This window comes from Bufo bufo, chromosome 4 (assembly GCF_905171765.1).
Source record: "Bufo bufo chromosome 4, aBufBuf1.1, whole genome shotgun sequence".
Classification (NCBI taxonomy): Eukaryota; Metazoa; Chordata; class Amphibia; order Anura; family Bufonidae; genus Bufo; species Bufo bufo.
The window spans coordinates 582,541,033-582,559,935 of NC_053392.1; the positions used below are offsets into that span (position 1 = coordinate 582,541,033).

The following is an 18,903-nucleotide window of genomic DNA, read 5'->3' on the forward strand; positions in this document are numbered from 1 at the left end:
GCAGAACCGATCGGACGCGTTTCATTGGTCGATCCGCTGACAACTGGCTCATTCATTGGCTGAGGCGCCCGCCCGTCAGAGCGCCGTCCTCATCCCCATGGCAACGCGCAGCTTTCCGTCTCCCAGCGATGGATTTCTTCAATAGTTTGTTTCTAATGCGACGTCAATCTGAACGTCCCGCCCCCGGCCTTTCGCAGCGCTCAGCTGCCCCCGTCTGGCGGAGAGAGGTTAATGCCACGCGCGCGTCACGGCTCTCCCCGCGTTCCCATTGGCTGCCCGAGCCGTCAGTCATCTTTCACCCCCCCCGCCCCCACTCTAGCACTCGGTGCGGGCAGCAGTTACCGACTTACCGCCACAGATTTCTTCCCCGGCTTCTCTACTTATCCCGCATGGAGCCGGCGCTGTGAAGTCAAAAGTTACCCCCCCCGCCGCTGCCGCCGGAGAAGATGACGGGGAGAAGTCCGACTGAGAGGAGCTAGAGGTGGGGGGGCCGCAGGAGTTACATGAGGCCGGTTACCCGCGGGCAACGCACACCCGGATTTACTCAGAGTTGGGCGCTTTCGACATGTCGGCGATCTCTGCCGCCGAGAAAGTGGACGGTTTCACGCGGAAGTCGGTGAGAAAGGCGCAGAGGCAGAAACGGTCGCAGGGCTCGTCCCAGTTCCACGGGCAGGGGCCCCTGGTGGAGCTGTCCCCGCTCCCCCAGCTCAAAGGTAAGCCGTCATGTGTCGCCCATGTGAGGAGGGGGGCTCCTCAGGAGTGCGCCCCCTGTCGGCCTGGGGGCAGCCCGTTTTCTGACACCTGTGGTGTGCGCTCTACAGAAGTGCGCCCCCTGCTGGGGCAGAGGAGGAGGAGGGGCGGTGGGCACAGCGCACCCTATTGGCCTGTGTGTGGAAGTGCAGCTAGCTGCCCGACTTGTGGAATGCAGGGAGCCCCCTGCCGGTGTGTTTGAGAAGTGCAGCCCTTTGACACCTGTTGGGGGGGGTCACACTCCCTTTTTATGAAGGTGCTCGGTAAATGAAAAGGTTTTTCAAGTGAATGGTTCTGCGATCTGCATGCGGCTGCCCCACGGTCGGTGCCCGTGCATTGCGGACCGCAATTTGTGGTCCGCAGCACGGGCCCGGCCAGCACACGGTCGTGGGCACGAGCCCTTAGTCAAAAGGTTATTCGTGAAGTATAAATAATACTCTTTTGAAGCTTTTGCTTTTTCATGCACACAACCGTGTTGCCTTCCGCAATTAACGGAACGGGCGCCAGCAATATAAATGCTTATTCTTGTCTGCAAAGCGCGGACAAGAGGTAGGACACGTTATATTTTTTTTAGCGGGACCACGGAACGGCGCCACGGATGTGGACGGCACACGGAGTGCTGTCCGCATCTTTTGCGGCCCCATTGAAGTGAATGGTTCCGCATCCGAGCCGCCGTTTGGTGGCTCGGATGCGGACCAAAACAACGGGCGTGTGCATGAGGCCCCATTCATATAAATAAACCGCTATAATGCGTAGTAATCCTGAGAGCGCTGAACTGATTGCTGCCCCGTAGTAAAAACCCTACAGAGACGTCCGATACTAGAAAAGGAGAGATGTGATGATGTCGCCTCTGTGGCTAGGTTCACACCTGAGCGTTTTACAGCGCGTTCCTACGCGCTGTAAAACGCTCAACAGGCAAAAACCAATGTTTCCCTATGGGCATGGTTCTCACCTGAGCGTTTTACAGCTTCTTTGGGGCGTATTGTGGCAGTTTTCCATTGGATTAATCACACAAACGCGCGTACTACGCTCGCTTCTAAAATACAAAAACTCCCTAAAATACGCCTCAAAAACGCCCGATAAAAACGCCTGTAAAAAGCGCTGATCGAATACGCTCAGGTGTGAACCCAGCTGCAGGGTCGCCTTCCTGATGACATTATTGGAGTTCATTCTCGCAAAAAATTACAAATTTATTTTAGGTTTAATGAAGATCTTTTGACTAGTAGTGTCCCCCCCCCCCCCCCCCCTCCCTTGCATGGAGCCGCTATATTCAGTGTCTGATGTAGATAGTGTACAGCGCGCCGCTATCCTCCTCAGCCCGTAGGCTGAGAATGGACTTGCAGGGATCCCGCTGGACCACCGCCCCATTCGCTGTGTGCAGTGAGGCGGATCGTCGGATGCAGGACCCCAGCCTTGTGATCGTTGGTGCCCCCCCCAACAGTCTAAGGCCTCGACCACGTCCGTATTGCGCCATATCCGCAAAATACGGACACCTTCTGTGTGCACTTCGCGTTTTTCTCACTCCGATCACTACAAATGACATTTCTTGGCCCCAATAAGGGCTCAAACGGATTATTATTTTTTTTTTCTTGTCCGTTCAGTTTTTTTTGTGGCCTGTATGCGGATCCATTCACTTCAATGGGCCTGAATAAAAAAACAAACGCGTTTACTCTGAGCATTCCGTGTTCGTATGTCCGCATGGCCCGTCCGCCCAAAAATAGAACATGTCCTATTGTTGTCCGCGTCACGGACAAGGATAGTTCTATTAGGGGCCAGACGTTCCTTTCCGCAAAATGCTGAATGCACACAGCCGGTATCCGTGTTTTGTGGATCCACAATTTGCGGACCGCAAAACAGCCAGCGGTCGTGGGCATGAGTCCGAAGGACGGGAATAGGGCATGTTTTGTAATTTGCATGGCGGACATAAGGATTTGAACAGCACCTGCATTCGCACATCGGTGAATAACGGCCATTTTTGTAATGGCCCTCACACGGATGTTTTCAGAACCAATCTATGGGGCTGTTCACACGCCCGCTTTTCTTAATGGCCAGTGGATAGCGGCAGAAAAACAAACAAACAACTATATTTTTGGCCCTTTTCACAGCCAGACCCCACTGGAATCAATGGGCCTGTTTTTAGCAGCCGTATAGATAGGAGTGTGCCCATCTAACGGCTATTTAAAAAGGGTATACTGTGTTAAAAAAGGGCCTTTCAGGGGTTAAAGGGGTTGTCTCATCGTGGACAATGGGGGCATATCGCTAGGATATGCCCCCATTGTCTTATAGGTGCGGGTCCCACCACTGGGACCCGCACCTATATAGAGAGCGGAGCCCCACAAGTAAAGGAGGGCGCACTGAGCATGCACAGCCGCCCTCCATTCATTTTCTATGGGGCCGGCGAAAATAGCCGAGCACTGGCTCGACTATTTCCGTCGGCCCCATAGAAACTAATGGGAACGGGGGCCGCGCATGCGCAGTACGCTCCCATTCACTTCTATGGGGAGCCAGCTTGGTGGTGCCCGTATCGGAGTCCTCCAGCCACCACCTTGCAGGGCTCCGTTCTCAATATAGTTGTGCGTCCCAACGAATGGACCCTCACCTATAAGACAATGGGGGCATATCCTAGCGATATTCCCCCATTGTCTATGGTAGGACAACCCCTTTAAATAAATAAAAAAAACTGAAAAAAAATTAATAAAAACACCTCACCATATGCACCCAAGGGAGCACTTTCTCAGCACTGGAGGCAGCAGGACCTGACGCTCCCGGAGACGTGATGTCACATGATCACACAGGGAGCGTCGGGTCCTGCTGCCTCCAGCGCTGAGAAAATGTTCCCTTGGGTGCAAGTGGGGAGGTGAGTATTTTTTATTTTTTTCTTTAAAAATTAAAAATCTTTGCAATATGGGGCAGGGTATTATGTATGCTGGGGCACTTGGGTATACTGAGGCATTATGGGGCGGCATTATGTATACTGAGGGCGCTGCAGCGGTTGGGTTTTGTGTTAAAAAAAAAACCCCACAAAAACAAAACAAATACATCCGTTTTCAATGACCTTGTTACCGGAATACCCCTTAAATTTAGTGCTACATTATTATTTTTTTTCTCTCTCCATAGAAGTCAGTAAGAATATCACAAATATTGTGCACTTTAGCCTGAATTCACACATGGCATACGTCATGGCCCGACCCAAACTGACAGAATCCTAGGGATGGCTGCCGCTGTGAGCTCAGGTCATGGCACACACAAGGTCGTATAGCATTATATTGATTTATGATGCTAGATAACCCTTAGAGGTCTGGAATGTATTGTATAACACTGACAGCATCATGTCAGTGTTATCCAATTCATTCCAGAACTGTAAAGGGTTACATAGCGTCATAGATCAGTATAATGCTATACGACCCCGGCAGCGCTGGGAGGTCAGGACGGATGCTCTCCCTGACACACGCTGCCAGTCAGTTGCATGGGACTCGCTGGTGTGAAAGCGCGTGCTCCGACCGGATGTCCTAAGATCTCTGTGCCGTACGATGCATGCTACAACAAAACCCAAGTCACATTTGGAGGAAATGATCTGCTCAGACATTTCAGATCCACAGCTTGCCATCACATGTGGTCAGGCAGGAGGACGTGGCCGTTGGTTACTGTTCACACTATAGTGTTTGTTCTCCGAGGATCGCTCTTGTGGACAGATGACAGATTTTCCTTTCAATGTAAATCATTTCCATGGAAAACCATTTCCCTCCTAGCAGAATATAGGCTGTAATACCTTTGTGTGATCGGGGCTGGACCCTTGTGTCTGCAGGCGGTAGTCCTGGCCCCTTGACATGGTCTTTGCTGACCACCAGCGCCCCTTTTCTGTGCACGGCTGAGGAGCTGCACATCTGGCCACCGGCCACATCCAACAGTGAAGGCAGCGTCTCCCCATTGAGCACACCTGCATGCTCGGCTGCACAGTCTGTGTATGGGTGGAGGAGGGATAGCTGCTGCGCGGGCACCTTTACTGCAAGGTCAGAGCTCGTTCTGGGAGATGGAGGTAGGTGACGGGGACCTGGAGGTCAGCTGAGACCGCCTGCTGTCAGACATGACCGGCACCTAGGTGTGAACCCAGTGCATACCCCCCAGCCTTCTGCTATCTTGATGATAATCTTAATTAGCTTACACGAATGAGTTTTTCTAGGCCCCGGGGTGTTTTGTGGATATGCTGATAGCTGTCAGTGATCGGCCAATCTGTCTTTGGCCTCATGCACACGACAGTATTTTTTCACGGTCCACAAAATGGGGTTCCGTTGTTCCGTGATTTGTTTCCGTGTGTCTTCCTTGATTTTTGGAGGATCACCAGACATGAAAAGTGAAAAAAAAAATCTGTCAAGTTTGCCTTGCAAATGATAGGAAAAAAACGGTCACGGACGCGGATGACAATCTTGTGTGCCTCCGTGTTTTTTCACGGACCCATTGACTTGAATCGGTCCGTGAACCGTTGTCCGTGGAAAAAAAATAGGACAGGTCATATTTTTTTGACGGACTGGAAACACGGATCACGGACGCGGATGACAAACGGTGCATTATCCGAGTTTTCAACGGACCCATTGAAAGTCAATGGGTCCGCAGAAAATCACGAAAAACGAAACAACGGTCGTGTGCATGAGGCCTTTTGGTGATAACTTTGGGTGGTTGTCTAGTGCGGGCAGGGTGAACCTCCTGTACTGCCGCAATCAAGCTGGCCGTACATCTGAGATAATGCAGCCAATCAGCTGTCCATGGGATTGTTCGTGCGATTGATCACCTACTAAACTGCCCGACCAGGGAGCGTGTTAGTTTTTTTTTTTTTTTTAAATAGACTCCCTGATGCTTGAGCACAATGGCAAGTGAACGGCTGAAGTTTTCCAGCATGGCGGATCACATTTTCGGCAGACGAGTCACGTCTGCGATCTCCATTCCAGATGGCTTTAATCTTATATATGTATGGTCACCTTAAGGCCTCATGCACACAGCCGTATGTATTTTGCTGTCCACAAAAAACAGATCTGCAAAAAATACGGATGACATCCGTGTGCATTCGTATTTTACGGAACAGCTGGCCTTTCATAGAACAGTAATATCCTTGTCCGTAATGCGGACTTTGCTGGCTGGACACCTTTTTTCATCACAATACACACTGCTCGTTTCCACGGTTACGACCACCCACCAATCCAGCGGCGGTGGCCGTGCGTTCACACTATAGGAAAAAGCACCAGCCTATGTGCCCCTCCATGGTCCTGAACACTAGTGAGGCTGGCGCTTTTTCCTAGAGTATGCCAGTACGACCACCACTGTTGGATTGCAGGATGGTCGTAACCATGGATACAAGTGGTGTAAAATGTGATGGGAAAATGAATCCAGCCAGCAAAGGACGCAATATGGATGATAACAATGTTAGTAAGTGCCTTGTATTAACTGTAGCTACATAATGAATGCCAGTTGCTGAAGTGAGAGGACCCCTTTAAGGCCTAGTTCACATGAGCGATACGCAGTGAAAAACGGATGGCTTGGCATGCAAGTTGAACCAGTTTTGTCTGTGGTTGCATTTAGTGTTAGTTTTTTCATCGGCATTGCATCCATTTTATACCAGTTTTTACTCAGAATAAGGCCCCTTGAAGACGAACGTCGCGGATTAGGTCCGGATGTGTTGCGGGTGCGTTCCGGGAAAATCGTGCGATTCTGCAAGCAAGTTCAGTCAGTTTTGTCTGCGATTGCTTTCTGCTGTTCAGTTTTTTTTTTCTGCGCGGGTGCAATGCTTTTTAATGCGTTTTTCACAACATCTAGCAACATCTGTGACAATCGCTTCCGCACTTGCTTGCAGATGCAATGCGTTTTTCACGCAGCCCCATTAACTTCTATGGGGCCAGGGCTGCGTGAAAAACGCAGAATATAGAACATGCTGCGATTTTCATGCACCGCAGAACTGATGCGTGAAAAACAACGCTCATGTACACACACATTGAAATGAATGGGTGCAATGCATTCACATCACGCATTGCACCCGCGCGGAAAACTTGTGAAAGGGGCCTAGGGGCCCATGCAAACAAATGTATTTTTTTCCCATGTCCGTTCCGTTTGTTTTGCGGGCTGTATGCAGAACCATTCACTTCAATAGGGCCGCAAATAACGGAAAATGACTGTGTGCATTCTATGTCCGTATGTCTGCCGTTCTGCAAAAATATAGAACATGTCCTATTCTTGTCCGCATTACAATCAAGGATAGGACTGTTCTATTAGGGGCCGGCTGTTCCGCAAAACGTGGAATGCCGGTATCTGTGTTTTGCGGATCTGCAATTTGCGGTCTGCAAAACAGCCGACGCTCATGTGTATGAGCCCTAACACCCAGCATCTCCTCACAACCATCAGTTTTAAGCTCCATTCACACGTCCACAATTTCGTTCTGCAATTTACGGAACGGAATTGCGGACTCATTCATTTCTATGGGGCCGCACGATGTGCTGGCCGGATCCGGAATTGCGGATCCGCACTTCCGGGTCCACAATTCCGTTCCCGAAAAAAACAAACAAACATGTCCTATTCTTGTCTGCAATTGCGGACAAGATTAGGCATTTTCTATTAAGTGCGGTCCGCAAAACTCACACGGGCGTGTGAATGGACCTTTAGGGAGCATTCACACGACCGTATAAATGGATCCGTATCCGTTCCGCAAATTTGCAGAACGGGTGCGGACCCATTCATTTCAATGGGGCCGAAAAAGATGCGGACAGCACACCATGTGCTGTCCACATCTGTTCCGTTCCGTGGCCCCGCAAAAAAGATAGAGCATTTCTATTCTTGTCCGCAGTTGCGGACAAGAATAGGCATTCTCTATATAGCGCCGGCCATGTGCGGTCCGCAAAATGCGGAACGCACGTGGCCGGTATCGTATTTTGTGGATCCGCAATTTGCGGACCGCAAGACACTTACGGTCGTGTGAATGCTCCCTAAAGCGGACTGCATCCAGATGCCATGTATGTGCTGTCAGATTGTGTGTTTTTGCTGACCAATTCGCCAGTCCTGCCTGAAAAGCGGATGAAGATGGAACATGCTGAGGTCTTTCCTGGATGGGCAGATGGTTGTACACCCCTGAGATGGATGGGTCGGTGTTCAGGCCAGATGGCGTCCTGTGTAAAAAGGAACACATCCGGACAGAAAACCCGTTTGTGTGAAATTAGACTAAAGGAATCGTCCAGACTTTAAGTGAGTCCTATCCTCAGGATAGGCCATTACTAGCTGAGCCGTGGGGGTCTGGCGTGCCCGCCGATCAGCTGTTTGGTGCAGCTACAGAGCACCATTAACCCCTTCAAGACCAAGCTAGTTTTTACCTTCAGGACCAAGAGGGGAGTCCTCCAGGGAAATGCTGCCCATGTATTATTCTTGAGACCCCAGAAGCACTGCTGACTGAAATACTGCCCTCTCCTTCCTGAACTCCAAAAATCTAAATTTATTTTTATTTTTCTTGAAATTCCAGGAAGGTCCCCCCATAACCAGCTGTTCTATGGATGACAAAGGCATTATATAGTGACACTTGGGTTAGGTACACAGCTAATCTTTTGTATCACACCTTAGATTTTTTTTAAAGGAGTTGTCCAGGTTCAGAGCTGAACCCGGACATATGCCCATTTTCACCCCGGCAGCCCCCCCTGACAGGAGCTGCTCCGATGCTCTCCTTTGCCTTGTACTAAATCGCGCAGGGCAAAGGCATTTTCTGAAGTGCCAATGACGTACCAGCACTGATGGGCGGGGCTTAGCGCTGCCCTAGCCTGTAAAACGACTAGGGCAGCGCTAAAGCCCGCCCATCAGAGACGGTGACGTCACCGAACACTCTGCTGGGCGGAAGCCTCCGCCAGGCAGTGTGGTATGGTAAATAAGAGCCCGTGCCCTGCGTGTGCGATCCTTCGCAGGGCAAAGGAGAGCATCGGAGCATGAAATGCTCTGATGCTAACATCAGGGGGCTTCCTGCGTGAAATTATGGTTATGTCCGGGTTCAGCTCTGAACCCAGACAACCCCTTTAAGGCACTGTCGGGCTGTAGTACCTGGTCTGAAATTTCCACTCCGCCCATGAACTGGTTGTAATCCTGGATACACACAGGCTTGGTGTTCTGCTCTGTGGTTCCTCGGACTGATCACCATGGATGGTAGTTAACACAAGAACATCCCGTTTGTCATTGTATTTTAGCAACATCAAATTTTCTGAGGAAACAGCCCTGCTTTACCCACAACGCACCGTCTGGTCTATAAGGCCCCTTTCACACGGGCGAGTATTCTGCGCGGATGCAATGCGTGAGTTGAACGCATTGCACCCGCACTGAATACCGACCCATTCATTTCTATGGGGCTGTTCACATGAGCGGTGATTTTCACGCATCACTTGTATATTCTGCGTTTTTCAGGCAACGCAGGCCCCATAGAAGTGAATGGGGTTGCGTGAAAATCGCAAGCATCCGCAAGCAAGTGCGGATGCGGTGCGATTTTCATGCACGGTTGCTAGGAGACGATCGGGATGGAGACCCGATCATTATTATTTTCCCTTATAACATGGTTATAAGGGAAAATAATAGCATTCTGAATACAGAATGCATAGTACAATAGGGCTGGAGGGGTTAAAAAAATTTTTTGAACTCGCCTTAATCCACTTGCTCGCGCAGCCGGCATCTCTTCTGTCTCCTTTGCTGAACAGGACCTGTGGTGAGCATTCATCACAGGTAAAGGACCTTTGGTGACGTCACTCCGGTCATCACATGATCCATTACATGATCTTTTACCATGGTGATGGATCATGTGATGACCGGAGTGAAGTCACCACAGGTCCTTTACCTGTAATGAATGCTCACCACAGGTCCTGTTCAGCAAAGGAGACAGAAGGAGATGTCGGCATCGCGATCAAGTGGACTAAGGTGAGTTAAATTATTATTATTTATTTAATTTTACCCCTCCAGCGCTATTTTACTATGCATTCTGTATTCAGAATGCTATTATTTTCCCTTATAACCATGTTATAAGAGAAAATAATAATGATCGGGTCTCCATCCCGCATCCTCACTTGCTTGCGGATGCTTGCGATTTTCACGCAATCCTATTCACTTCTATGGGGCCTGCGTTGCGTGAAAAACGCACAAAGAGGAGCATGCTGCGATTTTCACGCAACGCACAAGTGATGCGTGAAAATCACAGCTCATGTGAACAGCCCCATAGAAATGAATGGGTCAGTATTCAGTGCGGGTGCAATGCGTTCACCTCCCGCATCGCATCCGCGCGGAATACTCGCTCGTGTGAAAGGGGCCTAATATAGAGCAACCAAAAATCATATGTACCCTAAACTAGTACCAACAATACTGCCACCCTATCCCGTAGTTTCTAAAATGGGGCCACTTTTTTGGAGTTTCTACTCTAGGGGTGCATCAGGGGGGCTTCAAATGGGACATGGTGTAAAAAACCATGTTATAAGGGAAAATAATACAATCTACAGAACACCGATCCCAAGTGCGAACTTCTGGGTGTTCCCGTAACGCACCCGCACATTTTCCCGCAACGCCCGTCTGAAAGAGGCCTAAAGGATTTAGGGAGCCCTTTTTGATTTAGTCTAATTGTGCCACGTGTGCCTATGCCTCTGGCAGCAAGGCACTTCAGGAAAGGGACACTATTGTAAAAGCTGTCCAAATACAGATGGTATCCGTGGTCCCGCAGGGGGTGGACTAAATCCCATACTATCTTCCCACTTATACTCAGAACCGGGGGACAATCGAGTGGCTCAATTTTTGAATCTTTTCCCTCGTAAATACGAAAGCGCAGTGTATACCCGGATACACTTTCACAGGCCTTATACAACTTCACGCCATACCTAGCCCTTTTATTGGGCAGGCAGTGAAGATGCAGGTGGTCATCAGTGTGAGATTGGGCCCCCAGGGCCCCTGTAATCGCAGACAGGCTTGATGGAGCAGAACAGTTCCTGAGTTTTGACAAACCCATCGCCACTCGCATCCGTGCGCTGTGTGTGGAATTACACGCCACTTTTACAGCTATGTGCCACGTGTAGTACAGGGGTTTGTGTGTCCTCACATGTGGCCTCATTTAAAGTGTAAGGCCCCTTGCAGATGAGCGGATTATGTCCGGATGCGTTCAGGAAAACTCGCACTATTTCACAAGCAAGTTCAGTCAGTTTAGTATGCGATCGTGTTCAGTTTTGCACGCGCGTGATAAAAAACTGAAGGTTTACAAACAACATCTCTTAGCAACCATCCGTGAAAAGCGCATTGCATCCGCACTTGCTTGCTGATGCGATTTTCACGCAGCCCCATTCACTTCTATGGGGACTGCGTTGCGTGAAAATCGCAGAATATAGAACATGCTGCGATTTTCACGCAACGCACAAGTGATGTGTGAAAATCACCGCTCATCTGCACACCCCCATTGAAATGAATGGGTCAGGATTCAGTGCGGGTGCAATGCGTTCGCATCACTCATTGCACCCGTGCGGAATTCTCGCCCGTGTGAAAGGGGCCTAACTGTCATGTATTTTTTTGTGTAATATGTAGGGGCAGTGATACTGACCATTTTTGTAATATACTTAATTACTAAAATCATACATTTCTGTAAGAAAAATAGCTCTAAAGTGACCAATTTTGAGCCTTAAGTAAGGCTCCTCTGTCTTCTGCTTACATAAGGCTCAAAAAGGGTCACTTTAGAGCTATTTTTCTAATAGAAATGTACGATTTTAGTTGTTAAAGTATATTACAAAAATGGTCAGTATCACTGTCCCTACATATTACACAAAAAAAAAGACAGTTACACTTTAAAGAAGGCGTCAGGCGTATTGTCACCGCTGCCACTCCGTATGAACAGGCCGCATTTCCCTACCAAGGGCTGTGGACGTCTCCCAGGAGCCATGTTGCCTAAGGGCTCGTTCATACGACCGTGTGAAGCCCGTGTCTGTGCTGTGGACCGCAAACTGCAGTCCGAAATGCATGGGCACCGACCGTGGGTCCGCGATCCCTCCGTTCCACAGTGTATGGTGGATCCGCAAATGCGGTCCGAAATACGGCAATGGGCAGCACACGTTCCCGAGCCCTAACTTTTTGGGTTGATTTTGATTGATCTCTAGTAACCATCTTATTGCTGAGCTATGAGTCCTACTGGTTCTTAGAGAAGTTTAAATGGCTACTGCCATGGTCTTTAACCCGTAAGGGCGCACACTGTAACCCGTAAGGGTGGACTCGCACGCTGTGGACTGACTTGCAGAAATTTCCGCTACTAAAATTCAGTTCCATTCACCTTAATGGAGCTTGCAGAAATCCACATACTTGCCGCCCCCCCTCAAATAAATGGAACAGATTTTTAGTGAAGGATTTCTGCAGCACAATCCGCAGCGTGTGAGGACAGCCTCGCTCCCCAGCTCCTGGAGAGACCCGGGGCAGACCCCTTTTCTGCAGTATTTTGTCTATACATCCACAGGTGATAAAAAATAAAAATAAATCTGCTGTGGATTTTGCAGCAAAGTCGCAGCAGTTTCCGCAGGGCAAAGCTTGAAATCTGCCGAAAAAAGGAGTACACCGATGATGCAATAAAGATAAAGATTGCACCGCATCTCTCAGATGTTTTCCCGCAGTGTGCGGATTAATTTTCCGTCTGCTGGTTTTTAAAGTTTGAAGGAACTGGTTTGCTGGTCTCTCCTGTCTCCCCCATCCCCTCCCTGCTCCTCTGTTGTGCTGGTATCCTAGATATGGCCGTCCTTAGCTGGCAGTTGCCTGACCCGTCGTGACCTTCATTATCTGGAGATGCCGCTTCCATTGTACGGATAAACCCATTGAATGGTAACATACCTACCCGGGCGTTTACACCATTTAGTGTCCGTACTGTACGTTCCTGTAGACTTAGGGATTTCTAGGTTTTCAATGTAAATGGCCATAGTGTTTTTTTCCCAGGACCCTCTCTATGTCCCAGAGCAGATCACAAGCAACATGCCTTGCTCTGTTGGACCTGGCCCAGCTGTTTGTTACGTATAGCCTTGTAGTGGACGGTGCGGGGGAAATGAGACTCCGACAGCAGCTTCACCAGCGAAATCAGCCGTTTACTGGGAATTTCGGGAGACGTTCACATTATAAAAGTTCTTTGTGTGCTGAGACAGCTCATTTAGGCCTCATTTTCTAGTTAAGGGCCAGATGATCGGCTAACAAGCCTTCATATGAACGCTTGTTGGCAATTATCTGGCGGTGTAAAGGTGCTGCCGATTGTTGCATCTCTAAGCAATGCATGGTTCTGGGCATGTGACCTTCAGGCAAAAGGCGGAATCGTAGCAAAAATTGAAAATAGTGCAATTGATAAGTTTCTTGTCTATGGCTGGGTTTACAGGGTTCAGTAGCGTGCTGCATGGCCAATTAATGTGCGGGAAAAAACATATAAGGCTACTCTCATCTGCACTTTGTATTGCGGTTTTTGGATCCGGCAGAAGATCTTAAAAACCGGAGCAAAGCGCTTCAGTTTTGTCCCCATGCATTGTCAACGGGGAACAAAACAGATCAGGATGCATTGCGTTCCGGTTTGTGACCGGACACAAAACCGCTGCACGCTGCGCCCGGAGGCTCCGATCACTTGCCTTGATGTTCACGCCCCCACTGAATTGGACTGATGGGTCCAAGTAGGGAAGGTGTACTCTCACCTGGCTCTAAAGTCTCTTAGCAGCGTGTTCGGCACATGCGCAGTACTTGTCTGCAGACTGTACATTTGCTCGGCAATCTCCAGCATTCTACTGCGCATGTGCCGAGCGCTCCTCTGCAAGACTTCATGTGGTAATCAGCGGACACGTCCCATGGCAGATGGGTTTCTATCAAGGTATCTAATGACGTCTTTCCTTTAAACCCATGTGAAAGGGCTAAGGCTACTTTCACACTAGCGTTTTTCTTTTCCGGCGCTGAGTTTCGTCCTAGGGGCTCAAATCCGGAAAAGAACTGATCAGTTTTATCCTAATGCATTCTGAATGGAGAGTAATCCGTTCAGGATGCATCAGGATGTCTTCAGTTCAGTCATTTTGACTGATCAGGCTTTTCAGAAAAACGTAGCATGTTGTATTTTTACCTCCGGACAAAAATCCTGAACACTTTGACTGAACGCCGGATCCGGTCTTTTTCCCATTGACTTGCATTAACGCCGGATCTGGCGCTGTGTGTTCAGTCAAACGTGATCCGGCTTTTGCATGTTAAACCCGAAAAATGTGAAAAAAAAGTTAAAGTCCATAAATGGCGGATCCGTTTTTTCCAATGCATTTTTTCATTGTGATCAAAATCCTGATCAGGATTAAAATGTAATCCGTTTTCACACGTTTTTCCGGATCCGGCGGGCAGTTCCGGTGTCGGAATTGAACGCCGGATTCAAACAACGCTAGTGTGAAAGTAGCCTTAACTGAATTCACACATGCAGTTTTTGTTTAGTTGATTTATTTATTTTTTATGCATTTTTTTTTATTTAAATTTTTTACAGTAAATTTCATGTCACATCCATAGCGAAACGTCTTGTGTGATTTTATGTTTTCACTTTGGTAAAAAGTTAAGTTCGTAGTAAATTTCTGTACTGGTCTCCTGGGATCCGTCCGTCCCTAATTCACAGTTTATTAGATAGGAATTTTTTGGATGTTCTCTGTGAACAGGAATATTAGTCTTGTTAAGATTTCAAACATTTCTCTATCTTGATTTTCCTGCTCCTTGGCCGCGATTGGTCTGCAACGGATCCAGCAGGTTTACAGTATTTAGAGCGGTCGCCGCCTGCCAAGAACATGGAGAAAACTGGCGAGATTTCTCTGCTGATAGACTTGTTTTCCTGTGAGCTTTCTCCCAAAAATGCATCGCAGATAGAATTACGATGTCTACGCGGGAACTCGCTGCTGTTCACAATGATCGGCTTGTTACTGCTTAAGGAGTCCTCTCCGTTCAGCAAACGCCATTTATCATGTAGAGAAGGTGTTAATACAAGGCACTTACTAATGTATTGCGATTGTCCATATTGCCTCCTTTGCTGGCTGGATTAATGTTTTTCATACACTGCTTGTTTCTAGGGGTTACGACCACCATGAAATCTGGCAGCGCTGGTCCTGCTTGCACACTATATAGAAAAAAGTACCAACCTATGCGCTCCCACAGTCCCGGCCACTAGAGAGGCCTATTGTGTGCAAGCACAACCACCACTGATTGCAGGGTGGCCGTAACCCCTAGAAACGAGCAATCAGTGGTGGTCGTGCTTGCACACAATAGGAAAAAGTGCCATCCTCTTAGGTGGCCAGGACTGTGGGAGTGCAGAGGTTGGCACTTTTTCCTATTGTGTGCAAGCACGACCACCACTGATTGCAGGGTGGCCGTAACCCCTAGAAACGAGCAATCTATGAGTGGTGGTCGTGCTTGCACACAATAGGCCTCTCTGGTGGCCGCGACTGTGGGAGCGCATAGGTTGGTACTTTTTTCTATAGTGTGCATGTGCAAGCAGGACCAGCGCTGCCGGATTTCATGGTGGTCGTAACCCCTGGAAACGAGCAGTGTATGAAAAAATGAATCCAAACGGCAAAGGAAGCAATATGGACAATCACAATACATTAGTAAGTGCCTTGTATTAACACTTTCTTTACATGGTAAATGTAATTTGCTGACGTGAGAGGACCCCTTTATTTGGGTTAATGGTTTTCCTGCATATTTTACACTTGGCCTACATCTTATTTATTTGAATTACTGTAACTTTTTCGTTCTCGGCTAAAATGACTCCACAAAAATAGTAAGTGGAGCATTTTTACTCTCCCAGAAAAAACCTAGTACGACCTACACAGTGTATTACTGGGAGTGAGCTTTTGTACAGACCTTTTGGGCCTGCATGTTCGTTAGCGTTTTGTGATATCATCTCTGACGGGGTGCAACCTGTAAAGCCGGTCTGTGATCTCCCCAGATAAGGTCAGAAACCCCGCGTCGGGAGGTGAAGACGTGCAGCGTCTGTGATAACAACCAGTAATCTGCACAGATCACTGTGGGCAGTGAGATAAGCCGACCGCGCAGCGCTGATTACCAGTGTGAGGAGGAGGTTAACAAGCGCCTGATCAGTATTGCTCCCTGCCTTGTTGTTTACAACATGTTGAAATCTGCCATGAGGGGAAATTGGGATCAAAAGGTTGAATTCACACTTCTCTGATCAGCGGCGCCATGTTTGTGTGTTCCCACCACCGAAATATGATAAATCTGCGGTAAATAATATAAATGATATAATAAATATTCTGTGACCTTTGGCCGACGTGATGGATATAGGGAACTTTAATCCCGAAGTCATATTTTTTACAGGTTTTTAGCGTACAAGAAATAAAAACATCTAAATGTGAATTGGGCCTTAGGTAGTCCGGGCTGTAATGTGTTGGACGTCCACATCGTGGGGGCCTTTACTTATCCGATCTTTGCTCTGCTACATAGTGGTAGCCCAATTGGGGAAGCCACCATCGCCCCCCCCCCCCCCCCCCCCCCCATGGTCACCCTTATACCTCTTCAGTCATTGGCTATAGCGACTTCTACTGCGTCCTAGAAGTAATGAGTTTGTCATACTGATCAATGACCCATTATAGTCAGTCGGCCAATTTACGTGCCTGCACCATTTAGGTCCGATTTTCCTACAAGACTCATCCATTCCAGTGAATGGGTGTGCAATGAAACACGGACCGCACACAGATGGTATCCTCGGTCAGTCTACTTCAAAAATCCTCCTTACAGAAATTTTAGTTTTTGATTGCTCGTCTGAAAGGCCCTTTAAGTGGGGTTTCCATAGTTCAGGCCATCCTTTGGTGGCCACTAGAGCAGTCACAATAGGTGGGCTTCCTGTTTTATGTAGTTCACTTTCAGCTTGGCTGTATAGATTGGGATACGATGAGCAGAGTCGTCTCACTGCCATTAGAGAGCAGTTGAGACAATGCCAACTCTATTATACTGCTGGAGATCTAAGCGGGATGGTGATGGTCCTTTTACCTGGGCCAATGCCTGGCCATAGCGAGTGTCAGCTGACTGTATAAGGGGACTTTCACACTTCCGTCGTGAGGATCCGGCAGGCAGTTCCAGCGACGGATATCATTTGTAGACTGATCCGGAGGCGGATCCACCTGACAAATACATTGAAATTCTGGAGGCGTCTCCAGTGTCATCTGGAAAAACTGGTATTTATTTATTTTTTCGCATTTTTAAAGGTCTGCACATGCGCAGACGGGAAACCGGAACACTTGATACCGGATCCGGCATTAATACATTTCAATGGGAATTATTGCCGGATGCGGCATTCCGGCAAGTGTGCCGGAATGTCGGCTGGAGAAAATACCGCAGCATGCTGCAGTATTTCCTCCGGCCAAATACTGTAAAGGGACTGAACTGAAGACGTCCTGATGCATACTGAACGGATTGCTCTACATTCAGAATGCATTAGGATAAATCAGAAGCGTTTTTTTTCCGGTATTGAGCCCCTGTGCACTCAATACCGGAAAAGAATAACGCTAGGGTACCTAAGGCTACTTTCACACTAGCGTTTTGATTTCCGCCATTGAGATCCGTCCTAGGTTCTCAATAGCGGAAGAAAACGCTTCAGTTTTGTCCCCATTCATTGTCAATTCCGTTCCATTTGGTTGCATCCCCATTTCAGCGTTTTTCTCTCCGCAATGTGGTGCAGAGCAAGGTGGATCCGTCCTGACACACAATGTAAGTCAATGGGGACGAATCCGTTTTCTCTGACACAATAGAAAACTGATCCGTCCCCCATTGACTTTCAATGGAGTTCATGACGGATCTATCTTGGCTATATAAGCCCTAATACAACCGGATCCGTTCATGACGGATGCATGCGGTTGTATTATTGTAATGGAAGCGTTTTTGCAGATCCATGACGGATCCCGCAAAAAAAGCCAAAGCCTCATGCACACGTCCGTGAAACACGGACCGTGTGATACCGGCCTGGATTTCTTCTGAGTGCAGGAGCGCACGGCGTCATTGGTTGCTATTACTGTACTGCGGCAGCAGCAGGAAGCGCACGGCGTCATAGCAACCCATGACGCCGTGCGCTCCTGCAGTCAGAAGAAATCCAGGCCGGTATCACACGGTCCGTGTTTCACGGACGTGTGCATGAGGCTTAATGTGACAGTATAAGTGCGCTCCCCTCCCCATATGGTTTGCATGTTAATTCCCAATCATTGTCCAATGTAAACAGGGATTGGCTGATGTTTTGTTATAAGATGTTTGCCGGCAGTACGTCTCCCTGTGTAAATGACCGGAGGGGGTATAAGAAATCGCCCTCAGTCACTGAAAAATGTGATGAGCGACGATTGTCTTGCATATCGCCAATCTTCACTTGGAGTGGATTCCTGTTTGCCGCTGCTTTGCCATAGACATGGAGCAGGAAGAGAGATGGGAGATGGCATGTGTGCACTGCGCGCCCGTCTCCTCATACAGCTGATCGGTGGGGGTGCCAGCTGTCGGACCCCCACCGATCTGATATTGATGGCCTATCCTGAGGATAGGTCATCAGTATTAAAAAGCCTGGACAACCCCTTTTAAGGGCCAGTTCACTTGACTGATTTTGAAAAACGTGCTTTTTTTTTTCCTGCTGTTTTTGACTTTTTTTTTTTTTATGTGGTATTTTGATGCGCTTATTTTTTTAACCAATAGGTTCTAAACAAATTGAAGCAGATTTGCACCCAAAAAACGCATGGAAAACACAAAAAGGACTTACTTGGAGCCGTTTTCCATTTTAATGGGAGATTCAGCGCTGATTCTTCCCCAAGACAGGACACGCTGCATCTTTCCACTTTTTACAAATGTAAAAAAAAAAAAGTGCTGCTTCCCATTGAAATGAATAGAAGGCTGTTTTGAGGCATTTTTTTTGGACCTGATTTTGAAATAAATACATACGTGGAAATGAAATGGATATAAGGTGGGTGCTGCCGTCCTACATGATTGGTCTCCTATCTTAATGATTAAATATCTTGTGTGAATAAGTCAGGCAGGGCAGTCCTTGTCATATACAGGATACCAGACGTGCCCGGCTTTTTTATGTCCGTTCCGCTAAAGATAGAACATGTTCTATATTTGCCCGCAAAATGCGATTCATTGACTCCATTGAAGTTAGTGAAGTCAGCTGCA

The 18,903-nt window shown here is 48.2% G+C and overlaps 1 protein-coding gene across 1 annotated transcript in view; it reads left to right on the plus strand.

Moving 5' to 3' along the window:
* Positions 1-307: 307 nt before the first annotated feature.
* PPP2R5A (protein phosphatase 2 regulatory subunit B'alpha) overlaps positions 308-18,903 on the plus strand; it is a 110,558-nt gene continuing 91,962 nt past the window's right edge. Inside the window, exon 1 of the mRNA XM_040430397.1 lies at positions 308-713. Coding sequence (XP_040286331.1) covers positions 566-713 — 148 coding nt within the window. The 5' untranslated portion in view covers positions 308-565. The remainder of the gene's footprint in view (positions 714-18,903) is intronic.